The following is an 18,949-nucleotide window of genomic DNA, read 5'->3' on the forward strand; positions in this document are numbered from 1 at the left end:
GTTGTTGTATTTAATGTTGTCCCAGAGTTCTCTTAGGCTGTCTTCATTTCTTTTCATTCGTTTTTCTTTATTCTGTTCCACAGCAGTGAACTCCACCATTGTGCCTTCCAGGTCACTTATCCATTCTTTTGCCTCAGTTATTCAGCTGTTGAGTCCTTCTAGTATAGTTTTCATTTCTGTTACTGTATTGTTCATCTCTGTTTGTTCTTTAATTCTTCTACGTCTTTGTTAAACATTTCTTGCGTTGTTTCGATCTTTGCCTCCGTTCTTTTTCCGAGGCCCTGGATCATCTTCACTGTCATTATTCTACATTCTTTTTCTGGAAGGTTGCCAGTCTCCACTTAATTTAGTTGTTTTTCTGTGGCTTTTTCTTGTTCCTTCATCTGGTACCTAGCTCTCTGCCTTTTCATCTTGTCTATCTTTCTGTGAGTGTGGTTTTTGTTCCACAGGCTGCAGGATTGTAGTTCTTCTTGTTTTTGCTGTCTGCCCTCTCTGGTGGATGAGGCTGAGAGGCTTGTGCAAGTTTCCTGATGGACTTGTGGTGGGTAGAGCTGGCTGTTGTTCTTGTGGGCAGAGCTCAGTAAAACTTTAATCCACTTGTCTGCTGATGGGTGTGGCTGGGTTCCCTTCCTGTTGGTTGTTTGGCCTGAGGCGACCCAACACTGGAGCCTACCTGGGCTCTTTGGTGGGGCTAATGGCGAACTCTGGGAGGGCTCACGCCAAGGAGTATTTCCCAGAACTTCTGCTGCCAGTGCCCTTGTCCTCACGGTGAGAAACAGCCACACCCTGCCTCTGCAGGAGACCCTCCAACACTAGCAGGTAGGTCTGGTTCCGTCTCCTGTGGGGTCACTGCTTCTTTCTCTGGGTCCCAGTGCACACGCTACTTTGTGTGTGCCCTCCGATAGTGGAGTCTCTGTTTCCCCCAGTCCTTTCGAAGTCCTGCAATCAAATCCTGCTAGCCTTCAAAATCTGATTCTCTAGGAATTCCTCCTCCTATTGCCAGGCCCCCAGATTGGGAAGCCTGACGTGGGGCTTAGAACCCTCACTCCAGTGGGTGGACTCCTGTGGTATAAGTGTTCTCCAGTTTGTGAGTCACCCACCCAGCAGTTACGGGATTTGATTGTATTGTGATTGCTCCCCTCCTACCGTCTCACTATGGCTTCTCCTTTGTCTTTGAATGCGGGGTCTTTTTTGGTGAGTTCCAGTGTCTTCCTGTTGATGATTGTTCAGCAGTTAGTTGTGATTCCGGTGCTCTCGCAAGAGGGAGTGAAAGTACGTCCTTCTACTCCGCCATCTTGAACCAATCTCAGGAGCACGGAGTGTTAATCTGGTTAATCTGGTCCAGCAGAGCACCAGAGAAGTCCCTTAATTTGCTTTTTTATAAGGTATAATCTTAGATACCAATTTGATATTCAGTTATTGAAAATTAGCTACAAGATAATGTTTTTCATTTAATTTTCTTCTCTTGATTTCTATTGTATATGCAAAAAAGGTATAAATACATTTTAAGGGAATAAATATGTGAAATAGTGGACACAGTAAATAAAGTACTCATTTTCTAATCATAAATATTAATGTAATACATTATATCATGCTTAAAAATACATTTGTTAGTAGTAATAATCACTTTTCCTCAAATATTTGTATATATACAGTATTTTATTCTAGCCTTGTGTAGTACTTACAGCATGAATAATTTCAATTTTCCCGTTATAAAAAGTCACTTTTCCTTAGAAACTGTCGTGTACCAAAGGTTGTGCCGCTACTTTAGTGACATTGTCTGGAGCTAGGACCCATATTTTCTCACTTCACTTGTTATAGACCTTCTCAGTCATATAGTGCTTTGAAATTAGAAGCAAGTTATGAAGAAAAAGTAATTGGAAATTGCACAAAATGCTAAAGTAGAAGGAACGTTTCAGTAAGGTTTAAAGTTCATGCTTTCTATCTTTCAGGATTTTAATTTTCTGACTAATTTTAAAAGTGGCCATTAGTTTTTTGTTGTGTGTAATAACTTTTTTCCTTATCACAATGATGTTTATTTTGGAAAAAATAAACTAATTTTTAAAAACTGGCCACAGTTTATTAATTTCGGTAGCGTGAATATACAGTGCCATCTTGTATCTGTGCACACCATACCTACAAAATTTTAAAAATAATACTAGAATTATATATTTTCTGCCCACAACATTATATTGTGAACATTGTTATAAAATGTTCGTTTTTAATGGCTATGGTATTTCATTATATAGACAGGTCATGCCTATATGCTTATAGTCTTTTCCCTGTTCGTTTTCACTGTTTTGGGTGCATTGGGATGAACATCCATAAATGTATATATATCTTTGTCATTGTCTTATTACTTCCTTAGAATAAATTCTTGAAAGTAGAATGGTTTTTTCAAGGGAGGCTGAAAGATTTCTGTTTGAAAAAATTTTTTAATGTTGGCCAAGTTGTTTAAAGCCTTATGTCTTAAGGATAATTTGGGGCTATTCATTTGCAACAATAATAATAAATGTTCCTTGGGGCTTTGACTCTGCCTCTTCATTTTACATTTTATCCATAGGTGAGCACATTGTTTTTCACAAGATTCCCCAAAGTGTATTTTTTTGCTCTAAGGTCTGAGTGTTATATCTAGCTTCCTTTTTGACATTTCCAGCATATGATCCCTGACTATCTCAAGTTTATTATATCCAAAATTGAATTCTTAAGTTCTCCTCTTTTATTTATTTATTTTTAAGTATTTTATTATTTACTTATTTATTTAATTTTTGGCCGTGTTGGGTCTTAGTTGCGGCACGTGGGATCTTTGTTGTGGCACGTGGGCCTCTCTCTAGTTGTGGTACATGGACTTCTCTTTACTTGTGGTGTCCGGGTTTTCTCTGTCTAGTTGTGGTATGCGGGTTTTCTCTCTCTAGTTGTGGCATGTGGGCTCCAGAGCATATGGGCTCTGTAGTTGCGGCACACGGGCTCAGTAGTTGTGGTGTGTGGGCTCAGTAGTTGTGGTGCGTGGGCTTAGTTGCCCTGTGGTGTGTGGGATCTTAGTTCCCCAACCGGGGATTGAACCTGAGTCCCCTGCAATGGAAGGTGGATTCTTTACCACTGGACCACCGGGGAAGTCGTGTCCCCCCCCACCCCCTCCCGTCTTTTAAAGAGGTAATGAATCATTAAAGATTTTCTCTTGATAGAAACCTGTTTATCTATTAAAAAGGTTCAGTTGTTGATTATACATAGTTACTTTTATTACAAAGTTTATTTTAGTAACTTTTGAAAAAAATTAATAAATAATTGATTTACCAGCATCACCAAAATGGGGTGTTCTGATAAACTCAAAGATTGGTGTTAATAAAGGCCAAGTTTAAAAAGTAAAGATTCACCTTCTGTTTAAAGTCCATGCTCTTAAAATATTTATTTACTTAAGCAACAGTGTTCTTTAAAACAGTAAATATAACTGATTTTAAAAGACTGAACATCTGCAATCAGTGTTAGTGTGGTCTGAGTCTGAGTGCCAGATTCTGTGATATCTTTTAAATTAAGACAGTAGATCCCAAACTGGGAATTTTTCAGAATTTCTTTAAAAAATTTGTTATTGAGGTATAGTTGTTTTACAATATTATATAATTTTTAGGTGTGCAACATAGTGATTCACAGTTTTTAAAGGTTATATTCCATTTATAGTTATTATAGGAAATCTTTTTGAAAATCTAGTTCCTGCTTTTAATAAAATGACATACTAAAATTTTTTTTTCAGTTAACTGAAAGTTCAGTTTAAATTAATTTTTTTTACTGTAATAACATTACTTGAATACATTTAATTAGAGATTCCTTTTTCCCCCTCTAGGATATATATTACTTTCTCTGTGGGAAAAATACCCATCTGTGTTTGCTAAAGATAGGTTTTAGTTCTAAAGGTGGGTTTTAAATGTTGCCATTTCTGGCAAAACTCACTGTACAGAAAAATCAGTACTCATTTGACCTAAAGAGTTAGTGGTTATGTTGAATTAATAAAATCTGAATACTGTAATCATTTTAAAGGTGTGTACATACTTTTCAGGGGAGTATTTGTATTCTTTTAAATTGTGGTAAAATATACATAGCATAGTACTTACCATTTTAACCATTTTTAAGTATTCAGTCCAGTGGCATTAAAATAAATTCACATTGCTGAGCAGTGATTACCACAGGCCATCTCCAGAACTTTTTCATCATTCCATACTGAAACTCTGTACCCATTAAACACTAACTCCCCATTCGTTCTTCTACTCCCTATCCCTCCCCATCTCTGGCAATTCGCATTTTACTTTCTGTCTCTGAATTTGACTACTCTAGGAATCTCATATAAGTGGAATTACATAATATTTGTGTTTCTGCAACTGGCTTATTTCACTTAGCATGATATTTTCAAAGTTCATTCTTGTTGTGGTTTGTGATAGGATTTCCTTTTTTAAGGCTGAAAAATATTCCATTGTATATATATATATATATATATATATATATATATATATATATATATATATATATATACCACATTTTGCTTCTTTGTTCATTTGCCAGTGGATGTTTGGGTTGTTTCTATCTTTTGACTATTGTGAATAATGCTTCTATGAACATTGGTGTACAAATATGTTGTTCGAGTCCTTGCTTTCAGTTCTTTTGTGTGTATACTTAGAAGTAGAATTGCTGGTTCACGGAGTAATTCTATATTTAATTTTTTAAGTAACCACCATACTTTTTTCCACAGCAGGTGTACCATTTTATATTCCCCAAAACCAATGCATAGGGGTTCCAGTTTTTCCACATGTACCTTAACACTAATTTTCTGTTTCTTATTTTTCTTTTTTATTTGTTTCATAAAATAGCTATCCAAATGGGTGTGAAGTGGTATCTCGTGGTTTTGATATGCATTTGCCAAATGATCAGTCATGTTGAGCATCTTTTCATGTGCTTATTGGCCATTTGTATATCTTTAGAGAAGTGTCTATTCAAGTCCTTTGCCTGTTTTTAAAATTGGCTTGTTTATTTTTTGTTGTGGAGTTTTAAGGGCGCTTTATATATTCTGGCTATTAATCTCTTATCAGATATGTAATTTATAATTATTTTCACCCTCTGTGGGTTGCTGTTTTACTCTGTTGATAGTGTCCATTGACACTTTTTGACATTTGACCATGTATACATGGATTTATTTCTGGGCTCTCTGTTCTGTTCCATTGGTCTGTTATGTCTGTCTTTATGCCAGTACTGTACTGTTTTGATTACTGTAGCTTTGTAAAAAAATTTGAGATTAGGGAGTGTGAGTTTTCCAATTTCTTCCTTTTCAGTATTGTTTTGGCTGTTGTTTCTTGATATAATCCATATGAATTTTTGGATGGCTTTTCCTATTTCTGCAAAAAAAAAAATAATTGGAATTTTGATAGGGATTGCATTGAATTTGTATTGTCAGGTTAACAAAATTGTCTTTCAGTCTATAAAGTGAGATGTCTATTTATTGTGTCTGCTTTAATTTCTTTATCCATCTTTTTTAGTTTTCAATGTGCAAGTCTTTCACTTCCTTGACTAAAGTTTACTCCTGAGTATTTTATTCTTTTTGATGCTATTGTAAATGGAATTATTTTACCATTTCAGAGTATTAGTGAATAGAAATGCAGCTGATTTTTGTGTGTTGATTTGTATCCTAGTATTTTGATGAATTTATTTATTCTAACAATGTTTTTTTGTGGAATCTTTAGGGGATTCTACATATATGATCATGTCATCTTCAGACAGATAATTATACTTCTTCCTTTCCAGTTTGGATGTTTTGTTTGTTTTAGAAGTGAGTATGGTGTAAGCTTTGGGGTTTTTCTATTATATATTTTTATTAAGTTGAGGTAGTTTCTTTTCCTAGTTGGATGTTTTTATCATAAAAGGGTAGTATGTTTTGTCAAATCCTTTTTCTGCATCAATTGAGATGGTTATGTGGTTTTTCTCCTTCATTCTCTTAAGGTGGGATATCACATTGATTAATTTTAGTATGTTGAACTGTTCTTGCACTCCAGCAATAAATCCCACTTGGTCATGGTGTACAGTCCTTTTGCTATGCCGCTGAATTTAGTTTGCTGGTATTTTGTTCAGGATTTTTGCATCATTGTTCATAGGGATATTGATCTGTACTTTTCTTGTACTGTCTTTGGTTTGTTATCTGGACAAAGCTGACCTTAGGAAGCGTTTCTTCCTCTTCAGGTTTTGGGAAGAGTTTGAGAAGGATTGGTGTTAGTTCTTCTTTAAATCTTTGGTAGAACCCACCAATGAAGCCATCAGGTTGAGTATTTTTCTTTTTCAGGAGATTTTTGATTACTTATTCAATCTTCTTACTAATTGTAGATCTATTCAGCTTCTCCTCCCTCCCTCCCTCCCAGTATTGGTAGGTTTTGTGTTTCTAGGAATTTGTCCATTTTATCTAGGTTATTACATTTGTTGGCATACTATTGTTACAGTACTCTGCTACTATCATGTTTATTTCTGGTAAGTAATGTCCCCACTTTCAATTCTGATGTAAGTTATTTCAGTCTTCTCTCTTTCTTAATCCATCTAGCTAAAGGTTTGTCAATTTTTTTAACCTTTTTCAAAACCAACTCTGGTTTTATTGATTTTTTTACTCTGTTTTTCTATTTTCTCTCTCTGTTCTGCTGTTTATTATTTCTTTCCTTCTGTTAGCTTTGAGTTTTCTCTTGGGGCACCCCATCTTAATTACTATGGCTTTATAATAAGTCTGGTAAATGATGGTATGTGAATCTTTAAGCTTTACCCTTCAAGGTAGCCTTCAATATTCTTATACCTTTGTATTTCCAAATGGATTTTAGAGTAATACTGTCAGTTTCTGCATATAGTAAAAGAAAACCTGCTGGTATTTTGATTAGGATTGTATTGAATCTCTAGATTAATTTGGGGAGAATTGACATCTTTACAAAATTGAAACTCTGAGAATCTGCAAATGTGAATTTGTTATTTAGTATATTTTAAATTTCTCTCAGGATCAAGATTTTTTGTTTGTTTTCTGTGTTTTGTTTTAGGTAAGTGAAATAATAGCATCTTTTTTTTTTTTTTTTGGTGCCACTGGGAACTCTTCAGTATGGAAGAAAAAATTGACATTGAAGGAAGGAAAAGAAGAATTGTTGGAGTCAAGATCTTAAAAGGAAGGAAGGCAGAGTATATGAGACAGATGCTGGTGGGTTGATAGTTGTGATGGCAGGAATTTGAGGAGCTTCTCTTCTGATTGCTTTTTTTTTCCTGTCAGTAGAATAGGTAGCAAAGTTATCAGCTGAAAGTGAGGATTAAGGATGGGTATTGCAGATGTGAGGAGATAGAATATGGCATTAAATAATCAACTAGGAAATTGGGAAATGGAAGATTACTGGGCAGTATGAAGGGAATATTTAAGATTTGAGGTTCATGACCTTCATGAATTTTGTCAGATTAATTAGCCTAGTTAGCATGGTTGTTTATTTTTCAGCCATATTCAGCTACATAGGAGCAGACCCTCCTCAGGGGTGAGGTTTCTCCCAGGAAATGTGGCAGAAGGAGGGAGAGTGGGAGCCAAGGGACTAAGGATATATGAAAATTAAGCTGGATAAGGAGGCATGTAAGAAACATAGAGTGGGTGAGGGACAGTGAAAACATGGTAGGCTTAATAAATTGTGGAACGTAGTGGGATCAAAAGATTGTTGGAATTAGGTTATTAGAGACTGTAAGCTGGAAATACAGGAGGTGGTGGTTAGAGTCCTACATGCCATTTTAATTTCATGCCAGTAATAATTTACGGTACTGTCAGGTTTTTGTTGGTTATTGTATTGATATTAATCTTTGTTTGATAAATATATGTATAGGACAGTCCAGATTCCTTTATCTAAGACCTTTGGGGCCAGATATGTTTTGGATTGCTTCCTTTTTTCCTCCATTACTCTTTTCAGGAGTTATCAATTTTTATTTTTCAAAAAACTAACTTTTGGCTTTGTTAATCTCTGTTGTATGTTTGTTTTCTATTTCATTACTTTTTGCTCTTACCTTTATTTCATCATTTGTACTGTTTTGGGGTTTAGTTTGTTCTTTTTGTTACTCTTTCAGATGGTTGCTTAGAATATTGGTTTTTGGCCTTTCAAGTGTATATGTATTTTAAAGCTAAAATTTTTCCTCTTAAGAATAGTTTCAGCTGCATCCTATGTATTTTAATAGGAAGTGTTTTAATAGCATTCCATTAAAATTTTTTTTCTAATTTTCACTGTGATTTCTTCTTTGACCCATGGGCTATTTAGAAGTTTATTGCTTAATTTTCACATATATAAGGATTTTCTAGTTATATTGTTGTTATTAATTCATAGCTCAATTTGAGCTCAGAGAAACATGTCTGTTCTTTGAAATTTGTTAACCCTTAGTTTTGGTCCAGTGTATGGTCGTTTTTGGTAAATGTTTTTTACGTACTTACAAAGAATGTATTTTCTGCATTTGTTAGGTATAATGTTCTGTATGTCAGTTAGGTTGTTAATTGTAAAGTTCAAATCTGTTCCTGTTTCTTCTAGTCTGCTTGTTCCTTGTTTTGGTGTGCTTGTTCCTTTCTCCTTTACTGAGAAAGCTGTGTTAAAATCAACTTGCTAGGGGCTTCCCTGGTGGCGCAGTGGTTGAGAGTCCGCCTGCCGATGCAGGGGACACGGGTTCGTGCCCCGGTCCGGGAGGATCCCACATGCTGCGGAGCGGCTGGGCCCGTGAGCCATGGCCGCTGAGCCTGCGCGTCCGGAGCCTGTGCTCCACAACAGGAGAGGCCACAACAGTGAGAGGCCCACGTACCGCAAAAAAAAAAAAAAAATCAACTTGCTAGAATTGTGGACTTCACATAGTTCTTTTCATGTTGGCTTTATATACCATACTGTAGTTTCTTAGTTTAAGTTTATTTAGAAAAAGTATTTTTTAATCTGTAAAATTCAGTACAATATTTTAGCAAACTGGTCTATGGGGGAAAGTCACAAATTACCTTCCAAATGTAATTTGTTGAATATTAGAAGCACGTGTAGACATTTTGAAACATCTGCTTAGTGTCAACAAAGGGAATATGCATCTCTGATGTTTCTGGCAATAAGAAAGATATTACAATATTGTAAGCTTTTGAGCTATTATCTGCCATGAGTGTTTGTTTTGAATAAATTTCTAATTGCCTTTCATATTTGGTCCTTGATTTTGCTTAAATTTGTAGAATGCCCCAAACATGATGAGAAAATGTTAAATTGTGGAGAAGGAAAACAAAGCCAGGGAGAAAATTATTGCATATGAAGTCATATAGTGTGCATTTTACATCCTAACCATGATAATTTACTATGATAAATGGACATTTTCTATGTTTAGTTAAATTTTAAAAGAGAAGTGATTGGGGGTTATCAGTTGATATGTAACGTAATTTTTCCTATTTAAAATATTGGAAAACAAGTTCCTAGTTAGGGTTTTGCACAGAATATCTGCTTTTCAGGAAAAGATACCTGACTTAGGTGTTACCAGGTGCATTCAAATTTAGAATTGCTGTGCCTTCCTGGTGAATTGAACTTTATTGTAATGAAATATCCCACTATATTCTTATCCATATCTATATATCTATCTATCTCATGCATCAACGTTTTCTGTGGTAAAGTATAGCCACACAAGCTTTCTTTTGGTTTGTGTTTTATAAAAGATATCTTTCTCCATGCTTTTTATTTCTCCATGCTTATTCTTTCTGTATCCCCATGTCAGATATATCCTCTATAATCATCTTATAATTAGGTTTTATTTTTTTAAAATCTTATTTGGATTATTTATTAGTCCATTTTCCCCCTCTGTTAGCTTGTTAGCTGTACAGGTGGCTCTTCATGTCTGCGGGTTTTGTACCCATGGATTCATCCAACTGTAGATTGAAAATATCCAGGAAAAAAAATTACAGAAAATTCCCAAAAGCAAAGCTTGAATTTACTACATGCCAACAACTATTTATATAGCATTTATATTTTATTATGTATTATAAGTAATCTAAGGATGATTACAAGTATATGAGAGGATTTGTGTGGGTTATATGCAAATGCTATGCCATTTTATATAAGGAACTTGCGCATCCTCAGATTTTGGTATCCTCTCAGAGTCCTGGAACCAATCCTCTACAGATACCAAGGAACGACTATATATACTCTAACTGTCTTTCTAGTGGTTATCTCAGAGATTACCACATGCATCTTTCATGTTTTGAAGTCTAAAGTAAATGAGAACTTTTTCCATTTCCTAATCAATGAAAGTGTTTTAGAACACTTTAACTTCATTTACTACCCTTCCCAATTATGTATTGTTGTGCATTGTAATATTTTAAATTCCACAAAATACTGTCATTATTTTATTTAGTCAGTATTCATTTAGAGTTACATATTTAGCCCGTTCATTATATTTCAATTTTTTGGTGCATATCCAAGCTGTATCTGCAATCCCTCTTTTCCTTCTACTTGAGGAAGTCTCTTCAATGTTCCCTGGTGACAAATTTTCTGATTCTGTTTGGCTAAAAATGTCTCTATTTTGCCTTCATTTCTGAAGGTTGTTATTTTTTTTTTTTTTGCCAGATACAGAGTTCTATCTTGGCATTTACCCTGTTCCGAGCACTCTGAGGATATCATTTTGTTGTCTTTTGGCTTCCATTATTTATTCAAAGAAGCCAGCTATATCTTACTGTTACTCTTAAAGTTAATATATTTTTTAATTTTTCTGGCTACTTTTAAGGTCTGTTTGTGGCTGTTTCTGTCTCTTTCTTTCTGTCCCTCCAACCTCCTCCTTTATTTTGATTTGCCTAAGTGTGGTTTTCTTTGTATTTGTTTTGCTTGGGAGTTTGTAGATATTCTTGGATCTGTGGCTTGATGTCATTGATCAGTTTTTTAAAGTTTTAAACTATTAGGTCTTTAAATATCTTTTCTTTCTCATATGTTCTCGCCTTCCTTTCTGGGACTCCAGTTACATGAATTTTGGATCTTTTCTTCATGTTTCATAATATTTTCACACTCTTTTCTGTATTTCCCATTCTTGTGTCTTTTTGGGCTTCAGTGTATTTTCTTCTTTCCTATCTTCTGGGTCATTGGTTCTTTCGTCAGCTGTATCTAACCTATTGTTAAACTCATCCATCAATTTCTTAATTTCTGTTTTTAAAATTGTATTTTTCAATTCTCTGTTTTCCATGTTTTTAGTGTTGTTTGCTAAAATTCTTCATTTTAAAAAATCCTTTTAACGCAGTAAATTATTTTAAAACTGTTTTCTGGGATTTCCTGGTTTCGCAGTGGTTAAGAATCTGCCTGCCAATGCAGGGGACACAGGTTCGAGCCCTGGTCTGGAAAGATCCCATGTGCTGCGGAGCAGCTAAGTTCCGTGCACCACAACTACGGAGCCTGAGCTCTAGAGCCTGTGAGCCACAACTACTGAGCCCGCGTGCCTAGAGCCTGTGCTCTACAACAAGAGAAGCCACCACAATGAGAAGCTTGCGCACCACAAAGAGTAGGCCCCGCTTGCCACAACTAGAGAAAGCCCACGTGCAGCAACAAAGACCCAGCACAGCCAATAAATAACTAAAGTTATTAAATCTGGTCAAAAGTATGGATCATTAAAAAAAATAAAAAACTTTTCTGCTAACACCATTATCTGAATCTATTATGGGTCTATTTCTGGTGCCATTTTAAAGTCTTAGTTTTCAGTCAGATCTTGATGGGTTGTTTTATTTTAGACATTTCATATGAAAAATGATAGGATAATTTGAATTTTGGAGTCTTCTTGCTGATAAGATTTACTTTTACTAAAACCTTTTGGGAAGATTTTACTGGCATGCAGCTAGGCTAATGATACTAGGTAGCCCAGATTCCCTCAGTATAGTCAGATTGAGAAGATTTGAAGCTGTACTTCTTTCCTTTTGTGGCCTGGTCTATTTCTGGTTTACCTTTTACCTAGGGTATAGTCCTTTAGATTCCCTCCAGCTTCCCAGTGTGTTTGCTGGAGCTATTCCTCCTAGCCAGGCTCTGAATTGAATTTTCGTGTCCCCACCCAAAGAAGTGTGGAAAGCTCTGCTTAGCTTCTCAGCCTCTCAACTAGTGTTTTAAGAATCTATGAATGATTCTAGGGGAAAACGAGTCTAAAGTCTGGCCCCACCTGTTACTTCTAGGTCCCAGCCCTGCAAATTCTCACTGTCTTGAAAGTTCTTCAGTTGTTTTAAACAGATTACTTTTTTTTTTTTTTTGGCGGTACGTGGGCCTCTCACTGCTGTGGCCTCTCCCGTTGTGGAGCACAGGCTCCAGACGCGCAGGCTCAGCGGTCATGGCTCACGGGCCCAGCTGCTCCGCGGCATGTGGGATCTTCCTGGACCGGGGCACGAACCTGCGTCCCTTGCATCGGCAGGTGGACTCTTAACCACTGCGCCACCAGGGAAGCCCAAACAGATTACTTTTTGCTTTGCTTTTCTAGTGGTTCTCAGGGAAAGACAGGTTTGAAGCAACCTACTCCACCATTGTCTAAAGCAAAATGCTCAGATATGTTCAGAATTTTTCAGATTATACAAGTGCATATACCTTATAGGAGTTAACATATTATCTCTGTGGTGAAATGTGTGAATATTTACGTTGCCTGCTACTGTGCAAGTTTTCATAATGGGAATTGGATGTGCTGTGATCTATTATAGAACATGATTTGGAGTAAGCCAACTTCTATTGTTTATATTGCAGTCTGTTGAGAAAACAGAAACACTCCACAGCACAGCTGCTTGTTTAATTGATTCCTACCAGTGACTAGCCATCTTTCAGTTCCTCTCATGCTTCCTGCTCATTCTTGTCATAGGGTTTTTGCACATGCTATTCTGTCTGCCTAGTAAGTATATGTGCATACTCAGGTTTGAGTATGAAGCAGTTCTCAGTGAAGCCTGCCCTGACCATGAATTTAGGTCAGATAAAAGAACTTTTGTACAAACTCATTTATATGATGGTTTGACTAATGTCTGTTTTCCCCTACTAGACTCTGGACTGTGAGATCAGAAATTATGCCTTTTTTCCTTGACCATTTTATCATATGTACCTAGTTCAGTGTTTGGAAGTACCTGTTTTGCAAGTAGGTGATCACTGAATAGGTTATCAGTTGTTAATAGTTGAGCAATTAATATTTGTATAAATAAAGAAATAACAGAATGATAAGGGAAGATATGTAAGAAATGCTGTGCTGATGATAATGATGGTTGTGATAAGAATTGGAAACTCACTGCTTTTGAGCAAAAGCCAGATTTATTTAAACACTGGATTTGCATAGTACAGTTGAAGTTTTATAGAGTTACATGTACAATATTAAAAATACTTCAAAAAATTCCCTTGAGAAATTGTTATTGTGTTATAACATTTGTCTCCCATCCCCCATCCCTCTGTAAATATTTTATTATGTAAATTTTGAAAGCACTGGGTTTTTGACACAACTGTCATTCAGAGCATGACAAGTTATATCATTGCAGTCATTCTACTGTAGAGATAAATGGAATAAAAAATCATTGTTTTTGAAAGATTCACAGTCTCAAAGGGAAATAATCTTGGAATTTATACAGATGTACCCACAAAATAAGGTGCTATGATTTATTCTACCAAGGGGAATTGGTCTTGGCTTCATCAGGGTGGTGACATTCAAAGTGAATCTTGGCTGATAAGGAGGAGATAATTAAATGGCCAAAGGAATAGTGTTTCATTTAGGTGCATATTATTATGAAAGTATATAATGTCTTTGTGGATTGACAAATAGTAATTTTGCTAGTGGCTAGGACAGTTTGCAAGAAGAATTTGTAAAGGCAGATTGGGGCTACCCAGATTATTAGTTCATCCTTTGACATGGAGGCTATCAAAAGCTTTTAAGGATATTCCATAATGTTTTAGAGTAGAAATTCTAGAGACTCCCTGAGTTCATATTACAAGCTCTGCCTCTTCCTAGCTGTGTGACCTTGGACACATTACTTAACAGCTCTCTGCCTTAATATCCTTATTTATGAAATGGAGATGATAATTATAACTCAGAAGATTGAAGTTACGATTGAATGAGTTAAGGCATATTAGGTACTTAGAAAAGTGCCTGGCACATAGAAAGATCTCAGTAAGTGTTGCTCTTGTTTTGCTGTTATTATATTCATTGAGGAAAAACTCAAAGGTTATATATAATTGCACTCTTTTAGCCAGAACTAGAGGCATGAAAAGTTTCAGGAGATATTTTAAGGGTAAAATTAACAAGACTTCAACTTGTTTACTAATTTTATGTAATGAAAAATTTCAGTTAATAATGCAGTCTGTGTGCACTATAAAGGCAGGTTTGAAATTTGTATAATAACATTTTCATGAGTTGCAAACTTATAGAACTTAAATTTTCTAATTTGTGTTTTCTTTTATATCTTATAGAAAATTTCAGCTGTAGCCGTAGCCCTTGAACTAGAAGCTGAAATAATAGAAGCTGTGTACCATGCATTAGGGTATTGAAGAAAATTAATTTTTGAATTAAATATTTGGAATATAAGGAAGGAAAGGTGACTGAAAATGGGGCGGAAGAAAATACAAATCACACGCATAATGGATGAAAGGAACCGACAGGTAAATGAAAATTTTAATTATCTATTTAGTTGGTGTAAATTTTTTTAAAAAGGAGTGTAGGATAGAATGGTTGATTTTTCTTAAAAAATTGATTTGAAGTCTAAATATTTTTATTTTCAGACTACATTAAAACATTTAGCAATCAAAAGCTTTTGACTTTTCATCATGTGCTTTAAAGAAACTTTTTTTCTTATTATAGAAATCAGTTTTGTTAACTATAGAAAACATAAATAAGCAGAATAGGAAAAGTAAAATCACTGCAATTCCACTACTACCATCCATTGTGTAGGTTTATCATAATATATTTAGTCTGCTGTACACTTGATTATGTTTGTTAGTTTTCCATATATTGATGATTATTTTAAATTACCACCTCTGTTGTCATAATTAGGTACTACCTAAGTTAACTGTGGTTATCAGTGAATGTGTTCTGGTCAGTTAGATTTTCTGATTCACCAACAAATAATGAGAATTTTTTTACAACTCTTATTATTATAAATATTTCTAAGTCATTTATGTATATATCTCAGCTTTAATTGATAAAATATTATTGAACTTAATTTTCACTACAATGTCAGTAAACCCTTATAAATTCAGGATAGTTATAATGATACTGGTATATGAAGTCCAGAAGTTGTAAGAGTTTAAAGCAGGGGGTGGCAAACTATGTTCCATGGGCTGGCTGCCTATTTTTTATTTTTATATATAAATAAAGCATTATTAGGACATTGCCACGCACATTTGTTTACATATTGTATTTGGCTGCTTTCACACTAAAACCACAGAGTTGAGTAGTTGCCCCAGAGACTGTATGGCCCATAGACCTAAAATCTTTACTCCCTGGCCCTTTAAGAAAAAGTTTGCCAATCCCTTCATTTAAAGGAAGGAAGGAAAAATAATATCATAGACTATTGTAAAGGAACTACTACTGAAAGCATATGCAGAAGGGAGGGATACTATCTCCAGAAAGGTTGCATATCAGAAGTTTCAAGAACAGCTGGTTTTTGGAAGCTTACCAGGAATAGAACAGTACTGAAGATGTGTACTGTAAAGTCTGAGTAGTAGTAGTTCATCCAGTAATACAGATATAATTGGAGACAAAACTCAACTGAGCAGCTGGTAAAGAAGTTAGTGGAAGTGATTAGGGTTGCTGATAGACCAAACTGAAGAGGTCCCCTTGTTTCAGCTCATGAAGATTCCTTAGCTAAAGTGTTAAGGCTCACACAGTATGATTCGTTACGAAGGTTGATAAAATAGTGAAGACTGATAAAATAATCATACCATCATTCCAAAGGGATGATTCTAGCAAGATTGCAAGTAAATTTCCCTTCACAAGTCTGAGGAGTGTGACATGTAGAGGGGGCATGGGGACCTGTTTCATGACCATGTGCAGCATAAATGTAAAATAGGATTTATTGGGGAATAACGTACAAGCAGAGGAGCACCTAAGATCCCTTCAGCTCTCGGTATCCCATACAGAGTCATGTTTAAATTGAGCATAGATAGACTAGAACTACTAGTGGAAAGGACTCCACATGTTTAGAGGGAAAGGACAACTAGGAATATGTAAGTGACTGTGTAATGGGAACTTTTTAAGTTAAGGAAATGACCTGGTTAAAAAAATGGGCCTGCCACTATATCTCAGCAACTAGAAATAGCCTATTCCTGTGTTGAATTTACCTGCTAAGTCAGCTTGCCAAGCTGCCAAATGGGACAAGGGTATCTGAATTTCTCCTCAGATGATTTTGGCAAAAAAAAGTGCAGAAAAGATAAAAAAGAGGTAGTTGGGTAGTTTATTTTTAAGTTTAGATTAGGAACAATTTGTCATAAACTAAAAGGGTATCTTAATTTTACTGATTTTGGAATTTGTGGATTCTGAGTTAAAAGTTTCATTATTCTTGCATTAAAGAGAAAAAATCGTTCCCATGCAGAAGAGATGTCATTTATTTCATCCACATTTGAATACCTACTTTATCTGAGATACTGCTAGGCACTGGGAACTCATTAAATACATTTAAGTGTATTGCAAATAGAAGTAAGCTTAGGTAATAGGAGTGTTTATGGAAGAAACCACCAACCTCTGATGGTGGGGTAGTTCAGGGAGCAGTTACTGAAGGAGGTAATACCAAATAGAGTTTTGAATTACTAGAGTTTTTGAGCTAGTAAGTTAAATAACACACTTAAAGTCATTGGAACATCACGTGTTCTTTTGTGCAACATTATGTTTGTGAAATTCATCATTGTTGTTGCATGGAGATGTATTTTATACATATTCATTGATGTATAATATTCCATTGTGTGACTAGAACACAGTGTATATATTTATTCTCTTGTAAATAGGCTTTTGGATTTTAGATCTGCTATTCATTTGGAATTTGTTTTTGTGTGTGGTTTGAGGTGTAGGGGTCAAAATTTGATATTTTTCAGATGGATTTTCAGTTGACCCAGTGCAATTTATTGCAAAAACCATACCAAGAAAGCAGAAAAGAACACATGCTCTTCATAAAAAACTCAACAACAGGCATAATTAATCTATGATGCTAGATGTTAGGTTAATGATCTTCCTTGGGACAAGGTGATAATGACTTGGAGACAGGACAAAAGAGTGTTTCTGGGTGGTGCACCGGTGTATACTAGATTTAAGGCCATATTCTTTTCTTTGAAAATTCACTGAGCCACACACTCAGGATTTGTGAGCTTTCCTTTATGTTATGCTTTAGTACAAAGTTTACATTTTAAAAAGAACTAGACCAAGAAGGAAAAACACACAGTTTCATCAGAAGCTTCTAAGTGGAAGTGAAGTCTTTCATCCCTCTAAAGTTTTGGCATCTTCAGTCCTTTTTGCTTCAGCAGCTTTCTCATGTCTTAGAACAGGTATTTGGTGTATTTCACTCTTTTTGTAGTTGATCTCAGTGGGTTCTTTGGTCTTCCATCAGTCACTCCATTTTACTTAGAGGCAGACATCCTCTTATACTTTAAATAAAAAATGAAATAGACTTAAATTATTTTAAGGCAGAATACAGAGAACAAACAGTACCTCAAACACTGTTACTTTCATTATCCAGAAGTAGTGTATGTCAATTCCGACATATTTGCTGCAGATATCTTTCCTTGTAAAAGAAAAAAATTTAAAATTTACTGTCCTCTATAATTTTTCCTAGTCTCATTCCTCTTTGCTTCCCCAAAGTAACCCCCATCATGGATTTAATTTGTATTTTCTTTATTACTTAAGCACATATTACTGAATATTGTTTCAACATGGTTTAAAAATTTTACATAATAGCATTATTATCTGCACATGCTTTTTCACTAAATGTAGTGTTTTGGAGAGTTGTCTGTGTAATTCATTTAGTACAACTAGTTCGTAGGAAAGAATATGCCTCAATTCATTTATCAGTACTTCTATCAAAGAACATTTAGGTTGTTTCCAGTTTTTTAGAAATTTTGCTGCGTATGTTATGTTAGAAATGATGCTAAAGCTACATCTGTGGACATGTCTCTGTGATAAATATCTAGAGGAGTTGCTGGGTTGAGTATGTCTGTCATAGCTTTACTGTGTGGTTTTCAAGTTGCTCTCCAAAGTGGTTGTACCAGATACACTACAGTAATTTATGAAAAATTCTTTTTCCTATACACTTTGCCTTTCTCCTTCCTTTCTCTCTCACTTTATTTTTTCATTTTTTTAAATATATTTTTTGGTCCAATGAAGGTGAAATGTTACTGTTTTTGTGATTTGCCCATTTTTTGCTAGATTGTTGATTTTTTTCTTAAAAGTTATTTATATATTTTAGATATTAATTATGTATGTACTTAATCTGTTTCAGATACTATCTTTCAGTCTTTACCAAAACACTTTATAAACACTTTAATTATAGAACTTATTACAGTGTTTTATAGTAGTTTATATTGCCTTTACCAATAGATTGTGAACACTTTAAAATGTGTTAAGACTTGCTTAATTTCCTAAATCATGATCAAGTTTTGGTAAATGTTCCAAGTGGACTTGAGATAAATGTGTATTCTTTTAATTGTTGGATGCAGGATTCTACATATGTCTATTCAGTCTTATTTTGTGTTCACATTATCTGTATTCTTTGTGGTTTTTTTTATGTATTTGGTTTTGGCTCTTACCACAGTAATTGCACTTACCACAATGATGGATTTGTCAATTTCTCTCTGTATTTTATTAGCTTAATACATATTGTTTTATATATTTGGGGAATATTTCATTAGGCTCATACATATTTAGAATTGTTATATCTTCTTGGTGAATTTTTTAATACATATTGACTTTTTCTGTCCTCAGGAAGGCATGTCTGTCTTAAATCTACTTAAAT

At 35.0% G+C, this 18,949-nt stretch overlaps 1 protein-coding gene across 5 annotated transcripts in view; it reads left to right on the forward strand.

Annotated features, from left to right (window-relative positions):
* MEF2A (myocyte enhancer factor 2A) overlaps positions 1-18,949 on the forward strand; it is a 178,423-nt gene that overhangs the window by 71,673 nt on the left and 87,801 nt on the right. For all 5 annotated transcript variants that reach the window (XM_060005511.1, XM_060005508.1, XM_060005510.1 and 2 more), the window contains exon 3: positions 14,424-14,612. In XM_060005511.1, the coding sequence (XP_059861494.1) occupies positions 14,559-14,612 (54 nt within the window). In that variant the 5' untranslated portion in view covers positions 14,424-14,558. The remainder of the gene's footprint in view (positions 1-14,423; positions 14,613-18,949) is intronic.

The sequence above is a fragment of the Delphinus delphis genome, chromosome 2 (assembly GCF_949987515.2).
Source record: "Delphinus delphis chromosome 2, mDelDel1.2, whole genome shotgun sequence".
In the NCBI taxonomy this organism is placed as follows: Eukaryota; Metazoa; Chordata; class Mammalia; order Artiodactyla; family Delphinidae; genus Delphinus; species Delphinus delphis.